Genomic DNA, 27897 nt, shown 5'->3' with positions numbered 1-27897 from the left:
CAGTATTAAATATTTATTTACACCAAAACCAAACATTTTCTTACGCATGACATTCTAAAACAAGCAAACAAAACAAAAAGCAAAAAGAAAATATTAAATTTTCATGGCGGTATGTTTTTCACTCGTTCGAGCCACAGTCACACACAAAAAAAAAAAAAAAATTGCAGAATATGACAATAAAAGTAAAACCTACATCAAAAATTGAATTGAACAACATAATTGTATTAGCAGAGGCGAACACATTTAAATGGCACTTTTAAAATTAGTTAAAGCACTGCTACACACTGACCTTTATTATTATTATATTGTTTGCCATGCATATTGTTATAGTTAAAATATCAAGATTGCACTTTGTTATTTCAAGCTTTCACTTTAATGAGATTGCCCGTTTAAAATCAAAACGAACAACAACTCTGTGGCTTTTATTTTTCGCCGACAGTTGTATTCGTCAGACCTTAGACTTTGAACAGCCACCCATCGCTCTACACCTGACTGAGGTGGATCACCTTTAAAGACTCAGGATATGGGATCCATAAATCATCAAAAACACTCTAGAGCATCGTCTTCGGCGTGTTCGTGCTCATTTATTCTGGAGGGGGAAAAAAGAAGAACGATCACTTCAATTAGTCTCATTTTTCACAGAAGCTGTCAACAACAAGAAGTGCATTGCGTCTAAGATTTACCTCTGACTGTCAGTTTAGTGGAGCACTCCACCCGTCCAATCGGGTTTTCTGCAACAACCTTATACTCCCCGGTGTCTTTGGATCCAACCCTCAATATGAGCAGAGAGCACACTCCACAGGTGTTGGAGATGTAGTAGTTGGTGTTGGTATTCAGACTGATATTATTGCGGAGCCACGTCACATGAGGTGTTGGGTCTCCTTTTACAGCACAGCTCATGTAGCATTCGTACCCCTGAGGAGCAGTGTGCATCTTCAGCGGGACAAGGAACCTCGGAGGAGACTGCAGGTTGCAGGGCTTTGACTCTGGCACTTGCAAGGTGAACTTTTCTGGAAGAAAATAAAGCCTGATGTCAGTCAGCGTTACATGGAAATACAGAGAAACAGTGGAGTTTCTCACACTGGTGGCGATAACATGCCATTTTATATGCTAATATAAAATGCGTGAATTACAGAGTGAACTTTTCTGGAAGAAAATAGAGCCTGATGTCAGTCAGTGCTACATGGAAATACAGAGAAATACAGAGCCCCTCTTACTCTGGTTTGCTTTGATTGGAAAAAATATTGTAAAAATGCTAATTACTGAACACATAGACGTTGCTCTTTGATAAACTGACAGATTTACAATTGTTTTAACTCCAAAATGTATCTCTGACTTAAGATACAGATGGAAAAAATACTACCATGACATTTTGTCAAACATTACACTGTGATGTTTTATTGCGGTCATGATACAAGCGGGGAATTAAGGGGGGAAAAAAGGCCAGAGGTAATTTTATTTGTAGACTTAGTGCTCAGAAAAGGCGATACATGCTTTATGTGTGGTTTTTGTGTAGACTTACCTTTTTTGGCAGAAATCAGCCACTTCTGTGATTCGGAGGGTTTAGATGAGCCCATGTCATTCTTTGCATAGATTCTGAATTTGTATTCTCGACCCGGCATGATGTTGCAGACGGTGAATCTGTTGTTGAAGATGAGATCTGCAACAGTGTGCCATGTTCTTTTCTTTGAATCCCGCTTAGTCACCATGTAGTGCAGCCTGTCGTCACGTTTCTCGTCTGGAGATGGGGTCCATGAAACAGTCACTGTTCCAGGCACGTTTTCATCAAGCTCCACGGGACCGGGCGGCTTAGGTTCATCTGGAGTTCAAATACAAGCATGAGTGCTTTTTCTTTCTTTTTGGTTGCCACGTTTGGAATAGGAGCCTTTTTATTATACAAGAAAAACATACAGTGCTCCTCCAAACTCACCTGTGACTCTAATTTCAATGCTGAATGTCTCCTGGCCAACAATGTTCTTGATAATGATGGTGTAGATTCCAGTGTCTGTGCGCTCAGAGGAGGGAATCAGAAGCTGGGATGTGCCCTCTGTATTGCTGACGGTCACTTTTTTAGACACTGGTGCTCCATCTTTCAGCCAGACGATTTCAGGCCAAGGGGAAGCCTACAAGGAATATAATTTGATGAGCATCCTGGATATTCACTGTCATGGATACAAGTCATTTTAATTATTCCCTGAATTACCTGAAAATTGATGTTGAATCGCGCAGAGTTTCCTGCTCTCACCACCATGAAACTTTTGATTTTGGCGTCTGTGAAGTGTGGCCTCACTGCGTGAACAGCAAAATGATACTGGCTGTCACATATTGAAAACTTGCTGTAAATGCAGCTACACCATAAAACCAGGCTTAGGTTATCCTGATCCTGACTCCTTGCTGGGTTTGTGGAGTAGTTTAAACCCGAGTAATCGTCGTTACATACCCATACCAATGTTCATGTGAACACCAAAGCATTTAAGGAACTTCTTACCAGGAGGGGGCATAGCGATGATGTAATTATCCAGCTCCTGTGGCTCTCCCTCCCCTCCGTCATTGGTGGCAATGACTCTAACCCAGTACATAGCCATTGACTTCATGCCTTTCACTGTGTAGGTAGTCATTGTTATTGCATTCGAATTACAGCGATCCCATTCTGTGTTTTCTGCAGGCCTGATTTCCACGAAGTAACCTTTGGCTTCATCCTCAACCCCTTCGATGTCTTTGGGTTTGGCCCAAGACAGGGACAGGGTCGTGCAGGAGGAATCGGTCACTTTAAGGTCAATGACTTTACCAGGCGGTTCTGTAACACACGAGTCTTAGTGAGCGTTGAAGTTTGCAGCGTGTATGAACAATCAGAATGATAAAATCATATGTCTCCACTTACTTTTAGGGTCTCTGGCAAACACAAACTCAGATGGTGGACTGAATTCACCCGCTCCAGAGTTATTGATTGCAGATACGCGGAATTCATACTCTATACCTTCAACCACATCTTTGACAGCGTACCCCTTACCTGTATGGGACACAAACAAACACACTGATCATCACAGCCTCATAGGCTGTTACACGACCCAACAGTAATAATGCATGAGCAGTAGCGTAACCTCTGATCATCTCCTCGTGCGGGTTGACCTGACCCCACAGGTTGCTGCCCCTCTTGCGTTTCTCAAGGTTGTATCCCAGAATGTTTGTTCCTCCAGTGTTGCAAGGAGGCGACCAAGAGATGTTGATGCAGTCCTTGGAGGCACTTACGACCTTTGGAGCTGATGGAGGTCCGGGGTATGCTGCGTATAGAAAGAATTGGATGTGTGGTCACTCATCATTGCAAAATCGCCAGTAAGTTGGGATTTTCTCATATTTTGTGGAAGAACCGATCAAAAGTTGGATTGCTACTGCAGCTTCATTACATGTTGCGGCCTCGATATATGGTCGGTAGAATGGCTAACTTGGGGGAGATATGACTGCATTTTTTCTTACAAGGATTATTTTCAAAGTGGCACATCCTGATCTTTTTAAAATTCAGTTTTACCTTTTGTGCCGGCTTGAACGTCTTCGGTTTCCATCATCTCACTGGTGCCCATTGAGGTCTCCACTCTGATGCGATAGCAGTACCTCCTGCCGTGATCTACGTCGGTGTCCTTGTATTTTGCCTCGGGACCGATCGGGCCCAATTTCTTCCAGGTGTTGCGGCCAACTTGTTGTCGTTCAAGGATGTAGTTTCCTATCTTGCAGCCACCGCTGTCTTTTGGGGGTCTCCACTTGAATTCGATTGTGCTAGAGGAAGCCTCGACAATCTCCAGAGGTCCGATTGGAGGAGTAGGTTTATCTGTCCAAAAAGTATACAGAACAATGTTCTTTCTTCAATGCGTTACTCAATAACAAATGACGTGTGTACAAATGTGTGTATTATAGAGTTTGGCTATGTCTTCCTTATACATACCCAACACAACAAGCTGACTGACAGCTTCAATGGTGCCAAACTCATTTTTGAGTTTGACCTTGATTTCACCGCTGTCTTTGCGCTGCAGCTTGGTCAGAAGCAGGCGGCTGTACCCTTCTGAGTGCTCCAACTTGATGTTTGAGTCATCTGAGAGTTCTTCACCGTCAAGGTACCACGTAACTTTAATAGGTTCCCGTCCAATATAGGGGATTTTGAATGTTGCTTTGTGCCCTTTTTTCACTGTTACAGGAGTTTTAAATGCCTCCAGTTCCTCAGGCTCAAATCTGGGTGGATCTAAAACCATCGGTTAAACATACAGATGTTTTAAATTGAGTCATGATGTATGCAGCACTCTGCACCCTGAACGCAAGGGAGTAGTTCTTGTTAGGAAGACTTTTACCTTCAACAACAATCGTGGCTTCCGTTTTCCTCCCATCCGCTTCAAATTTATATTTTCCAGCAAATTCCTCCGTGACTTTGTGAATTTTCAGCCTGTGGAAAGTTCCGTCTTTTGTAATGGTTATACCCTCAGATGATTTAATCTGAAAGGGAAAACACACACACAGCACTGCAGCACAGCAAACATAGAATCTGATCTAAAATTGACTAAACTGATGATTACCACCAGGAGCTTCTTAGTCATTTCATTACAATATCATGTAGACCCAGGACTCACCTCCTGTCCATCTTTGTACCAGATTCCCTGACACTCCTCACTGCTCACTTTACACTCCAGCTCTGCTGCTTCTCCAGTAATGGCTTTGCAGTCAGAAAGCCCAGCGTGAAAGTGAACTCCTGGGTCTGAGGATTCATCAACCAGTAAGTTAGTGAATGTACACGTCCTGCAGTTGCACCTTGCATTCACGCAGAATTTGCTTTTCAGTTTGATTCAAGTTTTGGTAATTGTGGATGTACAATTACAAGGAATTCATCCATGAATGGATGGATGGATGCATGGTTTACACAGTGTGCGTAGACACTTACCTCACATTTTAAGCAATTATCACAGTTTTGTGTCCTGTTTCTGCATTTCTGTTGAAATGTATTTTATTAGTTTCCCATAAAATACATTTTTTTGAAATGTAGATTTGGCATCAGGAAACATATTTGAGGCATGCATAATCCAAAATATGAGAGGGACGTAAGAAGGGCGCGTATTTTAAAATGAAGAGATCTTTCTGGTTTTTGTGTAGCTTGATTGTCTTGATTTGTAGTGCTCTTCATTAAATCTTAACACAGCTCATCAGAACGCCGTGCTCTTGGTCCGCAGAGGAAACAATCATTCCTTCTTTTGACGTGAATTCAGTCTTCAGCTGTAGAACGCGGTCATCCTCCAAAGTCAGCGCAGATTGTCTTCATCTTGAAATGATGATGAACAAGAGTGTGTCTACACACAGTTGTGTGTCAAGGAAAAGACTCTGCAGTGGGTCATTAAAATGATTAACCTCAATGCACCGACTCATCCTGAATTATCATTTAAAAAGGCAAGCAAGATTGTTAACACAGATGCACACAGCATGGACACACTTAAACATTATTCACACACGAACACACATACACAAAGCCTCAACACAATACATAAGAGACAGCGCTGGACACAAATAAGGAATAAATTGCCTGCTGATTTCCTACCAGTAGGTCGAAGATCAAATAATTCAAACGTCATTCTTCTGTTCTCTGCAAAACATAAAACTACAATAGGTTTTGGGTTGTTGTTGTTTTTTTTTTTTTTTTGTTGTTGTCCCACCCCACTATTATAACAACTGAAGAAATTATCAAACAATCTGCTAAAGACAAAAACCATTAGTGCATCAGAGTTGATTAGCATCTTCTAAGGGCACGCTCAAGGTTAAAATCCACTCTTACTGAACAGCCTGATCATTTTAAGAGGCCATTTAAACAATTAGAAATGAAAGGTAGCGTTCTGCTTGCTGGCCACACACTTCCTGTGTTAACCCTCAAACCCCTGAAAAAGTCATTTGCTCATCAAATGACTTTGTTCAGTGACAGTGCTTCCCATGCAGCAGTTAATGCACCACCCGAATTCTTACCACTAACCGTCTCCTCGATCAATGGGCCTTGTCGTGCACGGTGCACGCTTGTCAGCTGCAGATGGCTCACCGCCGCCTGCACCCTCACCATTTCCAGCAGATTCATCACTGCCTGCTGCTGGCCCCGTGCCATTATCACCACCGGCACCACTTGCTTCAGTCTTTTGCTTTTCAGTTTTAAGGGATATCAACGTAATAACCATCAATCCAATCTTTTTCAGTTTTTGTTGGATTGCCTTACAAAAACCATAAAAAAACAACAACAACAAAAAACAGTGACAATGACAGTTTAAGTTTCAACGCAACAGAAATAACAACACATAAACTTCAGTTCTGAAGAAGAGGGTGATGGAAAAGGTGATCTCAAACCCACTCCTCAAAATCTGTTAAGTAATGGAGCCAATGTTAAGTATCTCTGTAAATTTAAGGGGCTTGTTGGTTGATTTATTTATTTATTTATTTATTTTTTGTGGCTTGGAACAGTTTGCTGCTATCATTGTCACTTGGGAGTTGGATAAATGTTATTTTAGGCACTTTGTACAGTGATGTAAAGTAAACTAATACCAATAACGCGTGCTGACTCCGTCACATCTTTCATTTCATTAGTATCCAAGCTTGTATGATTCTTTAAAAGATCATTTACTGTTTCTATTCTCAGGTGACATTAAACTTTAAAACCACCTTTTATGTTTTCGGTAGGCTTCTCTCTGGTTTGTGACTCACTTTTTCCATCTCCGCAACAAACGTGTGCATGACTTAAACAAAAGAGAAGAAGACAAACATGTTTCAAAACAGCAGACAGATTCCACACAGAACATAAATGCAGACAAAGCTCACCACAGGGGGGGTTAATACAAGAGAATACAGAATTTAGTATGGCATGTACATGCTATACTAATGTCTGATTCTCACAAGAGACCCGCAAACAAATGTGTAAAGATGTAGGTGTGTAAAGTGTGTTTTATTCATCAATGAAGTAATTAGTTCAGACTTAAAATAGCTATTGGACTGAAAATCCTTTCAGCAACTAACCCGCTTCTAAACAAAGGCTCTAGAGCTGAAATGGATTTCAGGAATGGATTGAAATAATAATAATAATAATAATAATAAACCAGATGCATAGACTAACATATCCTGGAGTTTGGTCACTGAGGGTTGAATTTATTTTTCAATTGTCCTGGGCAATACAGCGTTTTGGGCTAGTTTTACTATAAGCAGAGTAGTACATATTTTTTTTTAAATGTCAGTCGTTAATTTTGGTCGTGTTATATAAATTAATTAATAATGCAGCTGCATCTAAGTTAGGATGTTTATTTCCTACAGTTAAAGCCATTTTCCTTTCCAAACGACTTTAACTGTCAATAAAACGTCTACAACATGCAGTCTCTGACATCGCTTACCAACGACTGGTTCTTCAACCGCCACAAGTTTCTTTTTAGCTCGTTTTCCTTTTATCCCAGATTTTTCATCTTGCAGATTTTTGGTTTCCTCGTCATTATTATCTCCTATTCGTAGTAATAAATAACAGCTTTACACAGAATGTTACACATGACATACAAATCTAATTATTCGGTTTGATATTAGTGCTGACTTCATAAGAACTTGACTCGGGCATCTTGCAGCTTCCTTCCTTCTTTTGAAAATTTCTTTACCAACTCTTGATAAGAAACGTGTTTACTGAAGGTTATGTGTATTGCGATTTATATTCGTTAACATTTCTAAACAAAAGTGAGAAGCCAATATAAATCAAAATGTAAACTGCACCAAACAAAACATGAAGCAGACTAATGTCAAAACCCGATCAATGGTAATTACAATATAAGTATCAAATCATATGATGATTGTCATATAATTACCAACAAATTCAATGTTTATATGCTCTTTGATATGTCGCACGAATAACATTAGCAAAAGCATAAAATTTATGAAACACTTAAGCATCTCATCAAAGAGCATAGAAACAATAAGAGCAGCAACAGATGCAGCTAAACATGAACTGTGACTCGGAAGAAGAGGGTCGTGGAAAAGGTGATATTCAGCTCTCTATTCGGAGTTATTGTAATTGTGTTGCCATCGTGAAATTGATTATTTTGCTCTCCAGTTTTGGTTTATCACAATGACACTTCTTTCAAACTGAAATAATCTCACTTTTTCCAATTTTGCGCCCTCCACACAACAAACGTGGACACGAATTGAGCAAGATATTGAACCACATGAAAAGAAACATTTCTACAAACAGCAGGCGTTTTACACACAAAACACAAATTCAGACAAATATCTACAATTATCTGTGAAATGAAGGAGTTTAGCATGGAATAAATAGAAGCTAAACTAGTGTAATTTTCACAAGAAGCACAAATATGAACATCTGAAGGTGTAGATTTGTATCAGCGTTGGTTACGTCAATTTAGCAGATAATGGATTTAATACCCAGGTTTGCAAATATTTCTAAAAGTATCTTGAAAAATAACACTGAAACGTGCTACAGTCTTTGATATCCTGGGTAAAGTGAGTTTGGTTACAGCCTGAACAGGGTTTTTTTTTTTTTTTTTTTTTTTCCTGTGCTAATAGAGCTTTCATCTGGTTAAGCAGAGCGGTGAAGAGCCTAGTGAACTGTAAATGCAGCTGCGTCTATCATGGCAAGAAAACGGCGCGGACTTGCTTTTTCTGCATTGATTAGTCAGTGAATGTGGTCAGATCTTCATCTCAAGTCACAAATGCTGATACACAGCGTTGTGATACCAACGTGGTGCAGATCAGAAAGTGAGGTGCACTTTACGTTAGCAGATGTAGCTTGAACACAAAAAACTCAAAACGTTTGTGTGTCTCATATAAATCAAAGGTATAACACGCACTGCCGGCCGGGTGTCACTGAGTCAACTCCGGGCTTTTCCAGCTTATATTTTCAACAGAACAATACGATTTATGTGTACTTGGGGAAATAAATTTTGTTTCTTCCTAATTACATGAAGATCTGATCATATTGTAAGACGCACCAACTCACAATCGAGAGGTAATTCCAAACTTCCTGCCACTATAACGGAGGAATTGTTTAGAATTTTCTACAGCTGTGACGTCAAAGTCATTTTCATTTCCAAATGACTTTAACGGTCAATAAAACGTCCACGACATGCATCCTCGGACATCGCTTACCACCGACTGGTTCTTCAACCTCCACAAGTTTCTTTTTGGAACGTTTTCCTTTTTTCCCAGATTTTTCCCCTTGTTGATTTGCACTTTCCTCATCATTATTATCTCCTATTAGTAATAGTAAATAGCAGCTTTATACAGAATGTAAAGCGTGACAAACGAGATCATTTGCTGGCATGATATTGATGCCGTACAGGACATCTTTCAGCTGCCGTGCACGAGATATTTTCTCATCAAATATTCGTTCGAGACTCATAATAATGAATCTTTAGGCTCGCAGTACAGAAATGTAAATAACATCGAGAACAATAAACTGCAGACCAAAGTGAAAAGTGAAGACTCTTACCGATCGCTGCATCTGGGACGAGTTGACCATCTTTCTCACGTCTCCTGCGTTTTCCTTTTGCACCACCTGCACCACCAGCTCCTCCCTCTCCTCCTTCTCCCCCAAATTCTTCATCATAATCTTCAGAGCAGTCATAGTCCTCTTCTCCCAAACCTTCTCTGCCGCCAACTCCTGCAGCTCCTCCACCAGCTCCTCCACCAGCCCCACCAACTCCTGCAGCTCCTCCACCAGCTCCTCCACCAGCTCCGCCAACTCCTGCAGCTCCTCCACCAGCTCCTCCACCAGCTCCGCCAACTCCTGCAGCTCCTCCACCAGCTCCTCCACCAGCCCCACCAACTCCTGCAGCTCCTCCACCAGCCCCGCCAACTCCTGCAGCTCCTCCACCAGCCCCGCCAAGTCCTCCAGCTCCTCCACCAGCCCCGCCAAGTCCTCCAGCTCCTCCAAATCCTGCAGCTCCTCCACCTGCCCCACCAACTCCTGCAGCTCCTCCACCAGCCCCGCCAACTCCTGCAGCTCCTCCACCAGCCCCGCCAAGTCCTCCAGCTCCTCCACCAGCCCCGCCAAGTCCTCCAGCTCCTCCAAATCCTGCAGCTCCTCCACCTGCCCCACCAACTCCTGCAGCTCCTCCACCAGCCCCACCAAGTCCTCCAGCTCCTCCACCAGCCCCGCCAAATCCACCAGCCCCGCCAAATCCTCCAGCTCCTCCACCAGCCCCACCAACTCCTGCAGCTCCTCCACCAGCCCCGCCAACTCCTCCAGCTCCTCCACCAGCCCCACCAAGTCCTCCAGCTCCTCCACCAGCCCCGCCAAATTCTGCAGCTCCTCCACCAGCCCCACCAAGTCCTCCAGCTCCTCCACCAGCCCCGCCAAGTCCTGCAGCTCCTCCACCAGCTCCTCCAACTCCTGCAGCTCCTCCACCAGCCCCGCCAACTCCTCCAGGTCCTCCACCAGCCCCACCAGGTCCTCTAGCACCACCAACTCCTCCAGCTCCTCCTCCGACCCCTCCAACTCCTGCCGCTCCTCCACCAGCCCCGCCAAGTCCTCCTGCCCCACCAACTCCTCCAGCTCCTGCACCAGCCCCACCAAGTCCTCCAGCTCCACCTCTACCCCCTCCAACTCCTCCAGGTCCTGCAACTCCTCCAGTTCCTCCACCAGCCCCTCCTACACCTCCAGCTCCTCCTCCAGGTCCACCAACTCCTCCAGCTCTTCCTCCAGGTCCACCAACTCCTCCAGCACCGGCCCCTCCAACACCTCCAGCTCCTCCACCAGGTCCACCTACACCTCCAGCTCCTCCTCCAGGTCCACCAACTCCTCCAGCTCTTCCTCCAGGTCCACCAACTCCTCCAGCACCGGCCCCTCCAACACCTCCAGCTCCTCCACCGGACCCTCCAACACCTCCAGCTCCTCCATCGGCCCCTCCTACACCTCCAGCTCCTACAGCCCTGCCAGCAGCTGCCCCCTTTGTCTTTGTAGCATCTTTAGCGGCCTCCTTAGCAGCAACTTGGGCCTCAGCTGCTTGCTTTCGTGCTGCCAATGCATCTAGTTGGGCAGCTGCTTCTGCAGCTTCTCTCTCTCCATGAGCTTTCTTGGCATTTTTCAACTTTTCTTCCATTTCTCTCTCATATCTTTCCTGCTGTTCTTTAGCTATTTTCAGCAGCTCTTCGTCATTGCAAACTCCAGCCATAGTAGTCTTGCGAGCAGCCTTCTTGCCCTTGTTGGCAGGATCTTTGTCAGCTACGGTAGAGAATATATCAAATGAGTTCAAATTTGCATCTCAAAGTTAAGCTTCAGAATTGAACAAATATTTGATGAAAAATATCAAGATATTTCCCTGAAAAGAAAATGAAGTTCTCACCTTCAATTATAAGCCAAGCGTTGCAGGACTTGATTCCTGCCACAGCAGCATAGATACCAGAATCCAAAGGCAGACAGTCCCGCACGATCAACTTGTGGATAAGTTTATCCTCAGAAACGATTATTTCATGTTTCTCACTATTGGTGAGTGGGGCGGATTTACCAAACCATTTGACCTCATTCATGGGTGCAGTCAGGACACATTGAAACATGGCGTCCTCTCTTTCTTCCGCTTTGACCTCTTGTATTTTGACAGCAAAGTCAACTTCAGGTACTGCAGGATGTCAAACAGAAGCATATATCAATACTATGTTAATATTCCAAACTCTGCTCTGGTCAGGGTCACACTTTCATTAAATCATTAATAAATCTAATATCAAAAGAGAAAAGGGATTTAGGATGGGCTATAATATGTTGGTAATAACTGGGAACCTAATTTGATCTTAATAACTCGATTGAAAACTTGCCTTTAAAATCTGTTGAAAATACATTGACGCCTTCAACATCCACTGAATAGAGTCCGGCATCCTCTTTGCCAAGTTTTTTAATCGTGAATATGTATTTCTTGCCAACTTGTTTCAAACTGTGCTTCAATTCCTCGCCTTCTTCTTTACAGAAGGGAACCATTACACCGTCCTGCAGAATTTACGGACATTTCCGTTCGGATAACAGATCATTAAGACAAAACACAACAGCAAGAACAACACTGAAGTGTAGAGGATGCTTCACCTTGTACAGGAAAATTTTGCTGGAAGGATCCTTCAGGTCCATGTCCAACTCAATTGTAGCATAGTCGTCACAGGTGACCTCAACAGGTTTCAGTGCACTGATGTGTGACACAAACTGGGGGGAAAAAAAAAACAAAACAAAACGCAAATATAATCATTTAATTCTGAAAAATAAAAGTTCTCAGTGAGTCTGTCTGTACATTTACAGCACCAACAACACGCTGTGATTAGAAGAGACGTTAAAACAGTTTCCATGGAGACTTCATAACAGGATGAAGGATTCAGTGGAAGGCCGCATACCTCTGCAATCTCCTCCTCTCTCTCTTTCTTCATTTCGTTGAGTTTCTTCAGCATGCCGCGGAAGTCCGTGATGCCGTATTCAGCACAGATCCGCTCGTAGTCTTTCTTGTCTGCACTGAGAAGAATTTCCCAGACCTTCTCTTCATCATTCATTAACTTTTCCTCACGTGTCCCATCAGGATTTCTGGAGTAAGAGATTTCTAACTTTAATAAACTCTTTGGGGAGCAAATGTTCTGATAATGTGTCAAAATAACGGCAAGCAGCTGGGTTTCCTTATTTGACTCACCGTTTTTTAAGCCTTTTTCTCAAGTCTAGGATATCTGAGGAGCCATAAAGAAAAGGTACATAACTGAATGACATTGTAAATCATAGATGACAATTTATTTCGTTGTTGTAGGACTTTCTCTTATGTACTAATTCTTTGTCCCATTCCCAAGTTATTTTTGATAAAATTCACTTTGTTTGAGCATAAGTGCTAAGTCTGGTCATATTCTGATTCTGTTATTGTCAATTTGCTCTTCTGAAAGGAAAATTCAGCCGTCCTTTTTAGTACTAAATCGTCATCTAAGGTCACTTCCATGCCTCGTTGGCTCATTTGGCCCAGACTACAGAGGAAAATGATGTATGGTTCCCTACAGTGTACTATTCTCTATCTCTCACTACTGTTAGACTTCCACAGCCTGTCGGTGAAACGCAGCCCAAAGGCCATTCATTACTTCTGAAGATGTCAAGTTGGAAAAAATTGATGAAATGAAAAAGTTTTGGTATTTTGCGATAAAGAACTGAGCCACAAACGTTGCCGAAAGTAAACGCAATTTTTTTTTTTTTTTTTTTTTTTCTCCCCCCCCCAATTCACATCTGTTAACACACATTTCGGAATCAGATGAGTAATTATAACAGCAGCCAAGTGTATCTGGGACTTCCCCATAATGAACCACAACGCATTGTTGGTGTTCATGAGACTTGTAGACAAAAAAAAAAAAAATAATAAGGAATATCTAAAGACTTAGCCGTCCAACTTATCCATCCAGCCGACAACACACAGTCTTCTTTAGTGAATCAAATCAAATTTTGATCTGATTGAAAAGCAGAGTTGGACGGTAACATTTTTCAGCGTCATTGTGATGTTGCAGTATTTCAATAGTGGTAATGTTGCTCCTTTTCCGAATTAAATATTCTTTCTGTGGTGGTTATCTTGCATTGATCAGGTAGCATGAAAGTGGCATCCGCACACGCCACATAACACGCTGATGGCTGATGACTCAGACGGGGGACGAATAGAATTTCGACGTGCAAACTCGAGATAACTTGACAGGAAGACGGCAGGTGGGCGCTGTAATTTATTGTTGGGCCCTTACCAAACAAATTTGTCCCTTTACATGTGGGCATTTATTTGTAGAACGAGACTGGCGAACAAATCTGTAGCAGCAGAGAAATGTTTTACCTTTATCAAAACCCTGCAGCTCCTGCTTGACTGACAGCTATATGAATCACTCAGCACTGAGTCGGCATAAAGTTGGTTCAATTAAAAATAGATAGATTAATAAAGTAACTCCCAGAGTAGTGAAACACATTTGCCGTGTTGGTTTAACTTAAGCTGGCAACACTTTTCTGGGGGTCATTTCATTTCAGTGAAGCTACTTCTAATGCAGAGTAACTCTAAGCTGAGCACACTGAGCTACAGTTCCCAGACGCAATGAAGTGACAGATCAAACATTGCATTGAGCTGTCACCTCAGCTTTATTCAAACCTGAGGAGACCGTAATATGTGACATTTTGATCTCAGATTTTCTGAGTTTTCAGTCAATTCCTAAGAGAGTCATTAATGTCTCAGCAGACAGTGTCATTGGGCTGATGTGACAGATTCACCCTGACAGGCCAATTTTTCCCAACAAATCCAAGTAATGAATAAAATGTCACGAAAATATATGGGCTAAGTTGTAGCAACATTTCAAATATTGATTGGTTATATAAAAACCATCACCCTGCTGGTTGGCCAGTCCCTTAAAGTGTCATTTATATATATAAAAAATGCAGTTATGAATGTGTTGCTAGTTTATCTGCTATCGGGTGTTCTTTGTGTCAGGAACAAAGACAGAATATACTGCCCCAACTTCATATATCGTGAAGATTGACGCTTCAAAGTAGATGCCACTCAAAATGGATCTGAGCTCTCACCTTCTGCTTGTGTCTTTTGAAATTCCTTGGTCTTAGAGAATCCAACTGTAACAAACAAACAATAGCTTTCATTTTCATGGCCTGCGTTTCACAATTCAAGTATGCCACACTCTTAAGACGATAAAAAATGCATATGTGTTGTTGCGATCATCGGATTCAAGGAATAGTAAGGAACCTACCTGCAATAACATTCAAGACAACAGTGCAAACAGCCTTTCCATATTCATTTGTTGCAAAACACTTGTAGGTATCAGCATCCTCTGGTGAAACCTTAGGAAACTGGTGAATGACAACAGAGGCGTATTTACTATCACTGAATTTAGAAAGCAGGTACGGCCGGTTGTCTTCATCTCTACCTCATGCTGCTACCGTACCTCAATGGTATGTTCGCGAGATGCCTCATCATACTTTTGCAGGCAGATGTTAGGGTGGTAAATAATTTCCCCATTTGCTCTGCTCCATGTCACAGTGGGGGTGGGAGTGCCCACAATTATGGCTTTAAAGACTGCTAATTTACCTGGAATTGGGGAATAAAAAAAAAAAAAAAAAAATCGTCTTCAGTGACATCTTATTAATAGCTATGACTTTAGTAAAAATGGCTGTGCTGCAGATCCGTGTCACATTGTGTATCTCGCATCAAATCAAATCAAATCAGAGATATTTGAATAGCGCCAAATCATTAAAAAGCTACATCAAGGCACTTTACATATAGAGCAGGTCTAGACCAAACTCTTTATAAAATGATTTAATGATGCAACTGATTGAATGCTTTTGTTTAATGTTTCAAATTACCGGGGATCTCTTTTAACACACTTGGTGTGAATGTACCTGATTTTAGAATGACTTTTTTTAAAAATGTGTCTTAGGGAGTGTTTTTATCACAGATCTTAGGAAGATGATGGTAAAGAGGGCAGTTCACATCCCTGCGATATATTGACCGCCCTTGTCCAAAATAGTGTAGATATATTTTTTATTTTTTTTAGTCTTTAGAATTGAGACATTCTAAGGTCGAAAAGGACTGAAGACAACTTTCTGTGTTTTTCTTGGAAGAATTTTAAGACGTACCTTCCTGAATAGTCAGAGCGATTGGCTTGCGAGTGAAATCTGGAGTTGTCATTCCCTCCGGAAGTTCCTCCATAAACTGCGTTATCATGACTCCGGGCACTTTGGACCTCTTCCTGATGCCTAAGTCACATAAAAACATATTATAAATGAGAAAACTATAAATAATTCAGAATGCGTTATAAAGAACAGTCAACCAAATGTATGTTCAGATCTTCCACACTTATACAGCATATTCATGTACACAGGAAAGCAGCAATGACTTATTTTGAGCAACCATCCTCAAATCGGCAAACAGAATAAGTACAATATATTCGAACAAAAAGGGCTTTTAGGAAAGCTTTAGTTAAACCCTGGATGATTGATACAAGTCTAAAACCCAGACAAGTTACCCAGTAAACATTTAGCGGTGTAAACACAAACAAACAAACAAACAAACATACATGTCAGTGTTCAATCTGAAGGAAGCAACTCCTTTTGGAATAAAAATGCCACAGTAATGGATAAAATTTTGACTTCAACAGCTAAGAAAAGATGAAATAACGACTTAAAGGTGAACTCAGTCCAGTGGTTATATTTGAATGAGTTTAGTCCTTTTGTAGAAAAAACAACATATTTTAGGAGACTATTATTAGCCTTAATATAGCCTGGTATATGTATATATTTTGTAACTCAGTAAAATGTATAGAGGGATAATGTGCAAATATTTTGAGCCAAATTAGCATGACTCTCTCTGGCACCTCCAATCTGACCCTGCCAGAGGGTGGATGTTCTTGCTGTTGTGTTGGTCTTTTTGTAAAAAGACAGACACAAGTGATTTTTTTTTTTTTACATTCCCACCTACGCTGCATCTCCTGGATTTTGGGTTTGAATTGGCATTACTTTCTCACGGCAAAGTTAAGACTGGAGCTCTCCCTCTGGATTAAGGATGTGCATAACAAGCAACACCGTAAAAACAACAGTGAGGTCAGAAGTCTAAGAGCTTCCCACAGGGACTGTGACTCTGTAATATATGCATTAAGAGAGTGTTGCAGTTGTGTAAAACAAGGTTTTATGTACAACCTTGTGCTACACAACTGTGTGTTAGAATACTTGCCGAAATTTTTTTGTAATGGCGTGCTTTGGACTCTCCATCCTCTTGGGCCATTTTGGTATTAGTAGTGAGTGTTTATTATATTTTATTTTAAACATGCACACCGAGTGATGACCTAATCAGTTAATAGTCAATCTGAATGTAAATTCGCTGTTTATGTGAGTAGAGACACCAAGTTAAAACAGAGTATAAAACAATTCATATTCACAGTTGAATCATTGTCCAATTCACTCACGCCGCTATGTAAAGTACAGAGTTTTAAATGAATGGCAAAATAACAGAAATCTGTTGAAGAACATAAGTAATTAATAGATGATAATGAACCTCAATCAGAATTTTCTCCTTTTCGGAGACACAAAGGAGAAACGAGCCCAATATAAAAGCTTCAATTTTTATCCACTGTTTTCACATTTTCTTTGAAACTTTTGTCAGTCAATGTCGGAAGTTTGCTTGTAATTACCTTTTGGTTTTTTTCTAGAAGCCTCACATATCAGTATAATCCTGAGGGCTGACATGTGGAATTGATTAAACCTCTTATGCTAATGTTTTACATATTATTCTTACTTTTAAGCATAGTTCAGTCTAATTTTGGTGGTGTGTGTGTGTGTGTGTGTGTGTGTGTGTGTGTGTGTGTGTGTGAGAGAGAGGCCCCACAGGCCCATGCTCGTAACAATGATGTGGGTTCAGCTCAGCTCTCTCTCACTCCGAGATATTTAAAATGTGTCTTCGGACTAAGCAGTCCATGCAGGTTTAATTAGCTCTTCTGTAAAAGTCCCATGACCAATATGAACTAACCCACCGCAATCTCAAGAGAGGGGTGGGGGGGGCGGGTGTCGCCAACTGCTGATCACAGGGGTCCACGCTCCAAGAATCCCTGGCCATTAAATATTTTCACTTGGCACCAAAGACCTGTAACAGGCAGAATATTAACTACAGACTATAGAGTTTATGAAGTAAGCGCGGTGGCCCAACATTTCTGCAGTCCGAAGCACATTGGCAGGTGATGCTGAGAAGAACACACGGTACGTTGCAGAGCGCTGACAACGTCACACGGCTGTCAACAAGCTGAATGGTCACACTGGAGGACTACATTAGAAGCAATGTGTTTGGAGGTATTGATCAGCCTGTTAAGAAAAACAGCAATTAAAACTGCATGTTTAAGCAAGGCATTGATTTTATGGGTCAGTCAGCAGATGGTATTTTTTCATGGAGTGTAATTGGCATAAATTCAAGATTCAAGATCATGAGAATTAGCATGAAGTACGGGCTGTGCACGAATGCATTATAATTTTTGAGACCTTGACAGCACGGGGCTCTTATCAGATTTCTGGCACAATTGGACAGGAGACATTTTATTCTACTAAACAGCGATAGAAGACAATTTAAAAAAAATCACTTATATTTTCAACACCCTGCTTTATTTTGGTTTTCCTTTACTTTATGGCTGGTTGACTCCCTTTTGCTTCAGCTTGGCATCATGTTGCAAAAAGGATCATTAGCAGAGTTCTTGTTCACTGAAAAGCAGTGATTGAAATTGTGCAGTTCATCAGAAATGAAATGAAAGTGAAAGCCAAATGAAAGTTGTGGATAGGTTTTTTTTTTTTTGGTGCTCCAGTACTTTCTATTGATTCACTGTATTTATACCATATGTAACGCTGGAGCTTCATGGTTGACTGGTTCAGAAATAAACTCTTGGTATTTGTATTCTGGCGTCACACGCTGGTATCCACAAAGACGGACAACTGAAAAACAGGCCATCGTGCACTCGAGTGCTGAGCTTTCATCATTTTCATTTCATTTTGCTTTTTAGGTTTGTGTTTTTCTCATTTCCTGTCTTTTATGTCTTCGAAAGCACTTTGAACTGCCTTTGTGTGTGAAAAGGGCTTTCCATATATATTTGGCTTGCTGGTTAAATAAATTACTGTATGATTAGGAGAACATTCAGAAAGGTTTCAAAACCTGCTGACTCTCCAGCACTGTTGTTACTGGGCAACGCTGTGGGCTCTTCTCATCGCTGCAGCTTTAGCCAGTTCCCATTGTTGGCTGTTCAGATTTTTGCCGTAACTCTGCAGATTTCTGCTGCTCGGGTGTTGCGGTTTTCTAGCCCGAGAGCACATTCAGAAATTAATAACAATCCCCCCCCCCTTCTTTTTTTTTTCATGTTTCACGATTAAAAGAGTCTGCACGAGGTAATGCGTATGAAATTTAGATTCTGTGTCTGCTCTGAATTATCCTGGACTTCATTAGTCACTCTATTCAATGAGATGAAAAGATAACACCGTTTTCCATTGAGTCGATGAGAACAATGAATTTCCTTCACCGTCATGTTAAATGGGAGCTGGGATTTTATTAAGCAGGTCCGATACCTCGGAGCTTTGCACGCAAATGTGAATATTTGTCACAGTGTTACAAGAAATGAAAACGCTCGGGAGAGCTGCGTGGGGCTTAAGGGCTTCCAGAGGTCACGGGTGTCATTCCAGCTGATTAACTCCAGACCTCAGTATTATGTATTCAATTTGCAGATCATGGTTCAATGAGACCTGCTTTGAACTGCGAGGATCATAGAAATTGCAATTTTGTATTTGTGGCAGTCATGGATGTCCCAGTGAAGGAAAGGAGAGCTGAAAATATCAAAGGAGCACAGAAAGGGGAACTGAAAGCGCTTTTGCCTTGATGGTGTTTGTGGAATAAAAATAAAACCTCCAAGATTATTTGCTTATAATCTCTCTACTAAGACAAAGTCATGCTCTTAGCAGTTCATAGGTATTAACTTGAATTTATAAGTTAATTATGTTTAAGCTGAAGATTTTTTTTTTTTTCTCGGTGACACTGGGGTGACCAGTCAAATTAATTTCGTTTTTCTGGCCACCCCTTGGACATATTCCTGTAGGGCGACTCCACTAATTGAGACTGAACTGTGCCAACACACTGTGCAGGACTAATCATCACGTGGACATGAGTTTAAAAAGTGGCATTTTCTTTTTAGACACATGACAATCAACCGCGGTGCCCTCCAGCAGCAGTCTGCAGCCAGTATTCATATGGTGGTGGTTTGAAAATGTCACAATAAGATGCATCTTTTGTGACACTGAAAGCTGCCTCATCCACTTTGGATGACACCTTTCATGATGAAGGTCACGCCACACATGCAACTCACCCAACATGGAGTCATGCACTTGCAGAAGTTGAATCGTTCGTGAACTTTGCTTTCTGTTTTCGCTCGCATACCTTTGTCGTCTGGGTGAACTCCCTCAGAACCGCCGACTTAACACGCAACGTGACAGTAGGAGAGGGAATAGGACAGGTGAATTTTTAATCCTGACAAAAGCACCATGGCAGATTGGAACTTCGACAGGATTATGGACACGTAATAGACGTACGTACACATAACAACCACAAGATACATGGTATGACCCATGATAGGAAGCACAAACGCAGACACGACTAGGACAGAACAAAAACTGCAGAGACACATCACATAACAAAAATAATGTTAGTGAGAGACAAAAAAATAATACAGCAGGTTAGCAATATGGTTATAGCCTTGTCACGCTCGGCTCAGGCATTTCTTCATGGCTGACATCTCAGGATGAATCCTGTGCGGTGCTTGAGAGAGAATATGTGAAAATACTTTGGACAATAGCAGTTTGTGGGAAAGTGATTTCAATTATGCTTCAATTTTGTCTTCTATCAGACAAAGACAGGAGTTTATTGTCCTCTTCGATTGTTGCAGCTGCTTCTAACTGTCCTGCACGAGGAGCTTGTTGTTCATCTTGTTTGTGTCATCTACGTCTCATTATTGGTCTCCAGACAGACAAGGAAGATTCTTTGTCTTGGCATGTTTTTTCTTTCTTTCTTTTTTTTTTTTTTGTATGTTTTGTTTTGTTTTGTCGTCAGGAGAGACAGTTTGCTTTCTTTCAGTGATTCCTGCTTTATTTGCGTCTTCTCTGGTCATTCATTTGACCAACGTTGTGTTCACATTCTTTGGAAGCAGAAGTTGATGACAATGTTGCCAGTGCTGCATTCAAAGTTGCTTGCTGCTGTTTTATTTTTTTTTTTGACAGCCAAAAACAATAATCTTGCCCTTTGTTGACAAAAAAAAAAAAAAAAAATCTTTGTTGTGTTTTCTTGACATTATATATAACATTATACTGTGCTTTAATTTTTGATGACTCTTAAGTACTGTTTGGACTTCTTGCCTCTTGGGTGAAGAAAACTCCAGTATTTATCTCATTTCCTCTCAGCAGAAAATGGTCCACACTCAATTTGATTCTCTTTCACATGTCTTGGTTTTCTGCCTCTTCAGAAAAGATGCCTTTTCCACACAAGACACTGACCTGATGTAATCCTGATGTGTCTTCATGGGTCGTGTCTCTGTCTTGAAGCTTGTTTTTTTAATTATTATTTTTTTTTTTTTTTTGCTTCAATGCCACATGAATTATTTTGCATAAAGATTAGACAGGAAATGAGCTCTGTTTAATATTATACCTCAGAGATGAGGAAATTTCAGGTGGAGACAGCTGCAATACCAACCCCTTGACCGAGTTAACAAGAGGGGGCGTTCGTCATTTTGCACTTACCTGCCTGCCCAGCGGCAGTTTGATCAGTCACCTTTGACCTCTTCCACATCTTGCCGTCCTGTGGCGCTCTGCTGATTCACAAGACTCTGCAACAAAGAGAAAGCAGACCAAAGAGGAAATCTTCAGTGGCTTGACGACAAATCAGTGATGTGAACTATGGAGGTGTCAAGTCTTTTTTTTATTTTATTTTTTTTAACATTTCTAACATTTTTAATTTATTCTCTTTTTGAATATTTGAACGGGCACCACTGAAACTGAAAAGCTGAAAAACCTTTTGGAGGAAATTCAGCATGTGGAAAATGCTCCAAGATGAAGATGCAGCACAGTGCTCCTCTTGACCAGTGCAGTTGCTTCAACCAGTCAGTAAGAGGCAGCAACCAAGTGCCATTTACAAAGACTGTGGGCCTTAATGTGCGAAGCGATTCCATCTCAGGAATCTTTTCCAGGCATGTGTTAAATAACCAAGGGACTTGTTGAAGCCTTAAATAAATAGGGTGGAGAGTTACTTAAAATGAATGTGCTCACTACTGTAGCCCTGATTTATTATGGAGTAAAAAAAAAAAAAAAAACTAACCAAAAACTTTCATTCTACCACTTTCAGTAGAATAAAGACATGAAAAAATTCCCCTTTGATTTAAAAGGGCCTCTCTTAAGATGCACAATATTTTCCCAATGCAATCCAATTTACGCCCTAAAAGCTGAGGAACTTTATACAGCTTTATTTATTTATTTTTTTAATTGAAGATATCTGAAAAGCTGAACATAAACTTCACAGATGTAACGGGACACAGAGGAGGATCACAAGTGACTCGTATGGCACTTATTTAACTGTCTCCGTGTGACCTTATGAAAGGTCACATGCATGGCTTAATGCCATTACTATATTTTGTTCTTATAAAGTTTGACCTAATGACTCACGTTTAGAGGTCTTAAACCTCTCATTGGGCCGGAGCTTCGAGTAGGAGTGGTTATACTGTGGACGAGCAATTAATATTATAGATTTTATTACTTTGCAGTTGAAAGGATTTCTGATATTGTTGGCATCATGAGGTGAGTCCTGCTTGACTCCAGCATGAAAGCCTTTGTGATTATTTTTATGACATAACATGCAAATTTGGGTTGACAATGTGTTTGTTTGCTGTTCAAGTTTCCCCAAATACTTAAAAATGCTTAAATAGCAGGAATGAGTGAATTCATGACTAAGACTCTCTTCTCTAAATTAACTGCACGAAAACAGAATGGTCTTATTTTGAGCTCGTTTTGCACGAAATCTCATACTTCTTAGAGTTATTGTATCTCTACCGCTGGCTGTAAAACATATCCCGAGTTGAAGCTTTAGCTGTGTATGTCCCCCCCCCCCATGTGTTCAAACAGCATGTGCACTCAGGCTGCTCCCATAAACCTTTAAAGCCTCCGATGACGTGATTTCTTTTTTTTTTCTTTTTTTTTTTAGTCAATTCAAAAAGTTCAGGACTAAATCAGATACATTTTTTTAGGGGAACGTCAGGGCATTGTTCATAGGAGAGAGTTTGAAGAAGTATATCATCATGGCCTCTATATAATCCACCCCCAAAAATGGAAATGTTTGACATTTCAGTGAGTTTTGTTTCACTTGTATTTGCAGATTTACCAAAATACTGATACCTAAATATTTCCTACCACATTTGAACTGTTCAGCCTTGTCCCGATGTCACACTGAAAATAAAACCTGTCAGCTTGGAAATTAAGTGTTATATTTTTAGTCAGACACATGCTCAGGCATATGTTCAGAAAGGAAAGGTTCTGGGCTCCAGCAGCGGTCTTGGCTCCCGGTGTGCCTGGAGAGCGAACTACACAACACATATGGCAAAGGCAAAACAGCCTGCAACAGGAGACATTTTGGCAGGAGACCCTTTGCGTTGAAGGAAACCTACCCGTACCCTTCCCTCCCACTTGATAGATTGCTGTTTTAGCCGATTGCATTTAAGCTCTTGTCTGTGTTAATAATCGGGACCGTTGTGGACAAAGAAGACGTATCTCCTGAAAATCTGTCCCTGTCCCTGTCCCTGCAGGCTGCATTACAACAGTTCTGTCAAATGAAATAAATAAAGATGAATTTATAAGTAAATAAAGCATGTATGTTGGCAGACTGGCTGTCAAAACCCCTCACAGTATGAATTCACAAGATTCCTAAGGCAAGTGCTGCCGCTGCTTTATTCACTGACATAATGTGAATGGTCAGTGATTTTGTGATTCCTTATCTGTCCGTGTCAAACCGTGTGACGTTTGACTGTAATTTCATCTTTGCATGTCTGCAACACCACATCCTTTGACATCGTTTAAACTTGGCCTCTCGCCTTAAGACAGCAGTGGAGTTCTTTAAAGTTCCACAAAAAAAAAACAAAAAGAAAAGAAAGAAAAGAGGCGCTGAAGATGCCCCGCGGCAACTATCTCTGTGCTAGTTGTACGTGCCATGTCTGACTGATAGAATCCCCTCCAGCGCAGATGACTGCACCACTGACCAAGTTCTCCTGAAATGGCATCTTGTAGCATCTCGAACGTCCCTCGCTGCATTTCTTCACACCGCTCGACCCTGACTACAGCCAGTGTGTAGTGTTAAAGACAAAAAGTGGCTTCAGTGCCTAAAGACAAAGCCCTTTGGTGTCAAATGAGCGCTAATGGTGCTATTTGAACCTCACCCATTTGTCTGATTGCTGGAACGGAACTGACAAGTTCATGCCCGAGATGTTCAAAGCATGTACCGAATGCCTCAACTTCAACTTGTTATGTACGGCAGTGGCTTATAACCATCTATTGCTACTTTTGCACTCTTGTCTTTCTTTATTAACTGTGTCCTTCTTATCTATGATGCATAATTGCATTGAAGATTATTGCTTTGTGCGAAAATACATTTAGCATGGGCACAATATAAAATATATATATACACACACACAGAGAAACAACAACTATAGTGTGAGCAATATTGAGCACAAACCCGTGTGCTGCTTTGGTCTAAAAAAAGGCTTGTTTTTCTGCCAGAGCACAACCCACTCCTTCCATGCAAGTGTCTGAATTTCAGGCTCCATATTGATTTGATACTGCTATCTAAAGTTAGTCATCAGGCAGCAACCTCACAGCTCTGACCTCACAGCTATGATCCAGCTTCCCACATTTAAATCCAGCATCCAAACTGAGAAGCTTGCATGCTTGGCTAACAGGATTTCATGCACCAACACCAAATCTGTGTCTGCTCTGTGTAATTGAATCCTGCTCAGTGTTTAATGTATATCTAATTATTAATATAGTGACACACTCTGTAAAATCAGGAACTGAAATTACACAGCACGTAAAGTTCTTTTTACTGTAACTTTTTATGACTTTTAAATACAGTGCATTCAGCTCCATGTGTTTTAAAACAGAAGTCTGTCCTCATTACATATATGCAAATACAATTTAGGTTCCCTTTTTTATTATTATTTTTTTTTTAAACAGCAGTTATTTGTGCTCCTGCTCACCAAGGGCTGACGCGCCCCCCTGATGCAAATGCAAATGTGTCGCATAGATCCCAAAGTGCGTTTGCAGGAGCTGATTTACAAGAAATGGGCCAATTGCAAACCAGTTTTCTCATCCAGCCCTCATTTTGAGGGCCACCTACCTGCTCACAGTCCCCAGCGCTCTCAGCTCTGTCCCTTGTCTGGTCACGCCGTGCTGCCTCCTAATTTTTTTTCCAATGTAATAGATCTGTCCAGCAGTGTGCGAGTCGCTGCTTGATGTTCCTCCACTGCCTTGGAGCCAGTGACTGCCAAAAGCTGTTGTGGCTTTTTTGTATTTGTGATGACTCCAAAGACATTGGAGGTTGAGTGGGCGGTGTAGCAGGAGGGCACCGTGGAAGGGTGGGTCAAAGAGCAGGTTAAGTACCTCTTTGAGAAATATTTGTTCCCACAAACCAAATCTATGTTGACGACAAAGTTTACGCAACTTTAGGACTTAAATATGTTTGCTGTCTGCAGATTTTTTTTTATGTGCTTTGAAGGTTAAATGTCCTCATGTCCCTTAATTCTACCTCACTATTTGCTCTTGAATGGTTCTTAATGAAAATAAAGACTAAGAGCAACCAAACCTGTGTTGTGTATTTCCCAGACACATTTTAGGAGAATCATGTTAAATACACATGAGGTGCAGCATTTCAGGCAGTAAACACAAGATGAATGGTCCACCTCATTAATTCAGGCCATGTTTATTACAAATAAAAGATGATCATCATCATACCTGCCCAAACTATGTCACTAAAATCAAAATATTTTTGTCCGTGCTGGGTTTTACCATTAAAAGCGATAAAATGCATTCTTCACAAGCTGGACACACAATTACCATCCTCTCAACTGTAATTAATAAAATTAGGAATTTCAGACATTAGACAACATTGACTGAGCTGGAGAGAGAATAATTGACAGTGCTGATGTTTATCCAATGAAATTTGACATCCAAGGCAGAGGTATGAAATGTTTATCCTATATCTGGCTCTAAATGAAACTCAAAAAATAGGTGCAGCTTACATCTAAATCGAAATTCAAGCCTGCAGCCTTTGATGCTTTTGTCTCTTTTCTCTTAGCGGTCTTCAAATTGCATGTCATATTGTATTATTTTAAGACACAGTGAAAATGTTTCCAGCCTCCACTCATGTCGGATTATACTGGCAGGTGAAGTCTAAAGTGTATCACATTGTGTCCCCCTCCCTTGGCTTGCCAAGCATTATTGAGCTGCCACAATTTTGTGTCCCTGTGAACCTCTGAAACCTGATCAAGACGATCTACAAGTGTTAACAACTTTAACAATAACATCCCCACCAGAAATACACACACAGCAGAAGATGCAAAGGGAATAAAAGCACCAACTGACGTACGAGGATAACCACGTTTATTCATAAATGGAAAATAAAGGGGTGCGTATAATTAGTTTATCTGGTTCATTCGTTTCTCTGTTTCCATCAATATGTTTGGGTTTGGTTCAGGAAATTTATGGCAGACCCCCCTCTGAAATGTGTTTTTATTTTACCGCATGCCAGTCATCCTATCTGCCCAGATCTCTCTTAACCCGACAGTCAAACAGGTGAACTTTGCCTCCAACAAACAACAACCACAAAGCTGTCAGACCTGAGGAAATATAGCTTTGGGTATCCATTTCCAGCAGATGGTTTTAAGTCTGTGACTATTTACGTCATATGTCTACAATATCATGTAGGTAAAACCAGCGCCTTTGTGCACTTTCAATTAAAAGGAAAACTTTTATTTATGTATTTATTTATTCAATTAATTAATTAATTGATTTGTGGATGTGTGAGAAACCTCCCTTTGCTCTCCGTTCCTGGAGATCAGGTTCAGCTACTCACAGAAGATCTCACATGGAAGCTCGGCATCTGATAAAGTATTAAATGAGCCGCTTACACACTTTCTGTGTCATCCAGTTGTAAGCACTTAATGCTTAAACATACATACATGCATTTTCACCAGCTCACGTACAGGGAAAGATGAAACCACAGGCATCTTCGGGTTTACTAGACGCCAGCTGGTCAGGTTGTGGTCCGGGAGGGGGTTGATGAAGAGAGCAAAAACTGTCCCACACTATATTTGGATGACTGTGATGTGGCGAACCACAATGCGCATTCATGTTGCTAACGGTTGGTGTTAATGTGATGGGGACAATTATTCATCGGGTCATTGACATATGACTTCACTGTAATGTCATTGAGCACAGCATTATAATATTATATGCTTAAAATGCACATGAATGTGAAACATGCAATATAAATACGGATATGATCATAAATTCATAAAAAATTATAAAATAATGAATAGACAAGTGCTTTATATTTTATTACTCATATGTGATGTTGTAGATATGCATCATAAATACCAGAGCATAGGCGCAATCAGATTAGTGCATGTTCATTTTAAATCTGTACATAAACAGACACAATGGTAAAACTCGGCCTTACCTTCTGATTTCTACCGCTCCTCCTGGCCTTCTTCTTGAGATACTCAAAATCAGCAAATCCTGCGCCAGATCCAGCTCATCACCGTTGAGGGATACTCTTGTTGCACATAATCGCAGGTCAAGTTTCAATTTCGAAAATACGTACTGTTGCATAATGAAAACTAACATGCTTATCCAAGTTCTCCCTCGCGGGGTGTTACTGGCTTCCTCGTGCTCCAGCTGTGTATGGCGGACTGAAGCTCGCAGGTACACGCGTACAGCCATCACTTAGTATTCTGCAAATTCCTTGACCTACATGCCATCTGGCTCCTTACTACTGTCTGCATCTGTTCCTAATGGTCTGTCTCATAATTCACACTCCACCTCTTCTGGCTCCCTGTTGCCTCCCTTCCACTTCATTTACCATCCATATCTACCTGTTCTTTGATATTCAAGGGCTTCCTTTGAGTCTGCTCCTCCAGGCAATGTCTTATCTCACTCTTTCATTTTGATCCATCTCAGTCATTCTGGTATTTTAATGCTTCATTACTGCCAGACCGACAGTTGGTTTCTGTATTTAAGATTTGCCTGTGAAGTATTCTTTGGTTTGTTGGTTTGTGTCTTTCAGCCAATGTAGACTTGAAGCTTCTTTGCTTAAAGTTGAG

General features: G+C 41.1%; 1 protein-coding gene across 1 annotated transcript; it reads right to left on the bottom strand.

Annotated features, from left to right (window-relative positions):
* Window positions 1–25051, bottom strand: igfn1.1 (immunoglobulin like and fibronectin type III domain containing 1, tandem duplicate 1). The gene is made up of 27 exons (XM_029501951.1): window positions 24915–25051; window positions 21281–21366; window positions 15611–15730; window positions 14920–15062; window positions 14725–14824; window positions 14546–14590; window positions 12654–12687; window positions 12393–12550; window positions 12068–12180; window positions 11806–11974; window positions 11340–11612; window positions 11083–11218; window positions 9485–9540; window positions 9142–9246; window positions 7389–7493; window positions 4614–4738; window positions 4338–4479; window positions 3938–4231; window positions 3527–3823; window positions 3102–3281; window positions 2882–3010; window positions 2489–2797; window positions 2204–2289; window positions 1931–2123; window positions 1523–1819; window positions 684–1010; window positions 1–589 (listed from the first exon to the last, which is right to left on the bottom strand). Exons 2-27 carry the CDS (start codon window positions 21327–21329, stop codon window positions 585–587), a joined length of 3990 nt encoding a protein of 1329 aa, XP_029357811.1. The 5' UTR covers window positions 21330–21366; window positions 24915–25051; the 3' UTR covers window positions 1–584.
* Window positions 25052–27897: the final 2846 nt, after the last annotated feature.

Source organism: Echeneis naucrates, chromosome 5, assembly GCF_900963305.1.
Source record: "Echeneis naucrates chromosome 5, fEcheNa1.1, whole genome shotgun sequence".
Taxonomy (NCBI): domain Eukaryota; kingdom Metazoa; phylum Chordata; class Actinopteri; order Carangiformes; family Echeneidae; genus Echeneis; species Echeneis naucrates.
This window is presented reverse-complemented; position numbering and strand designations above follow the sequence as displayed.

What these genes read in the sequence shown, in the direction of transcription:
- igfn1.1 (XM_029501951.1), bottom strand. Translation starts at nt 21,329, where the DNA reads ATGTGGAAGAGGTCAAAGGTGACTGATCAAACTGCCGCTGGGCAGGCA. An exon ending in GGTTGAAGAACCAGTCGGTG is followed by an intron (nt 7,494 to 9,141) that starts GTAAGCGATGTC and finishes TACTACGAATAG; the next exon opens with GAGATAATAATGACGAGGAA. An exon ending in CAGTCAGCTTGTTGTGTTGG is followed by an intron (nt 3,824 to 3,937) that starts GTATGTATAAGG and finishes CTTTTTGGACAG; the next exon opens with ATAAACCTACTCCTCCAATC.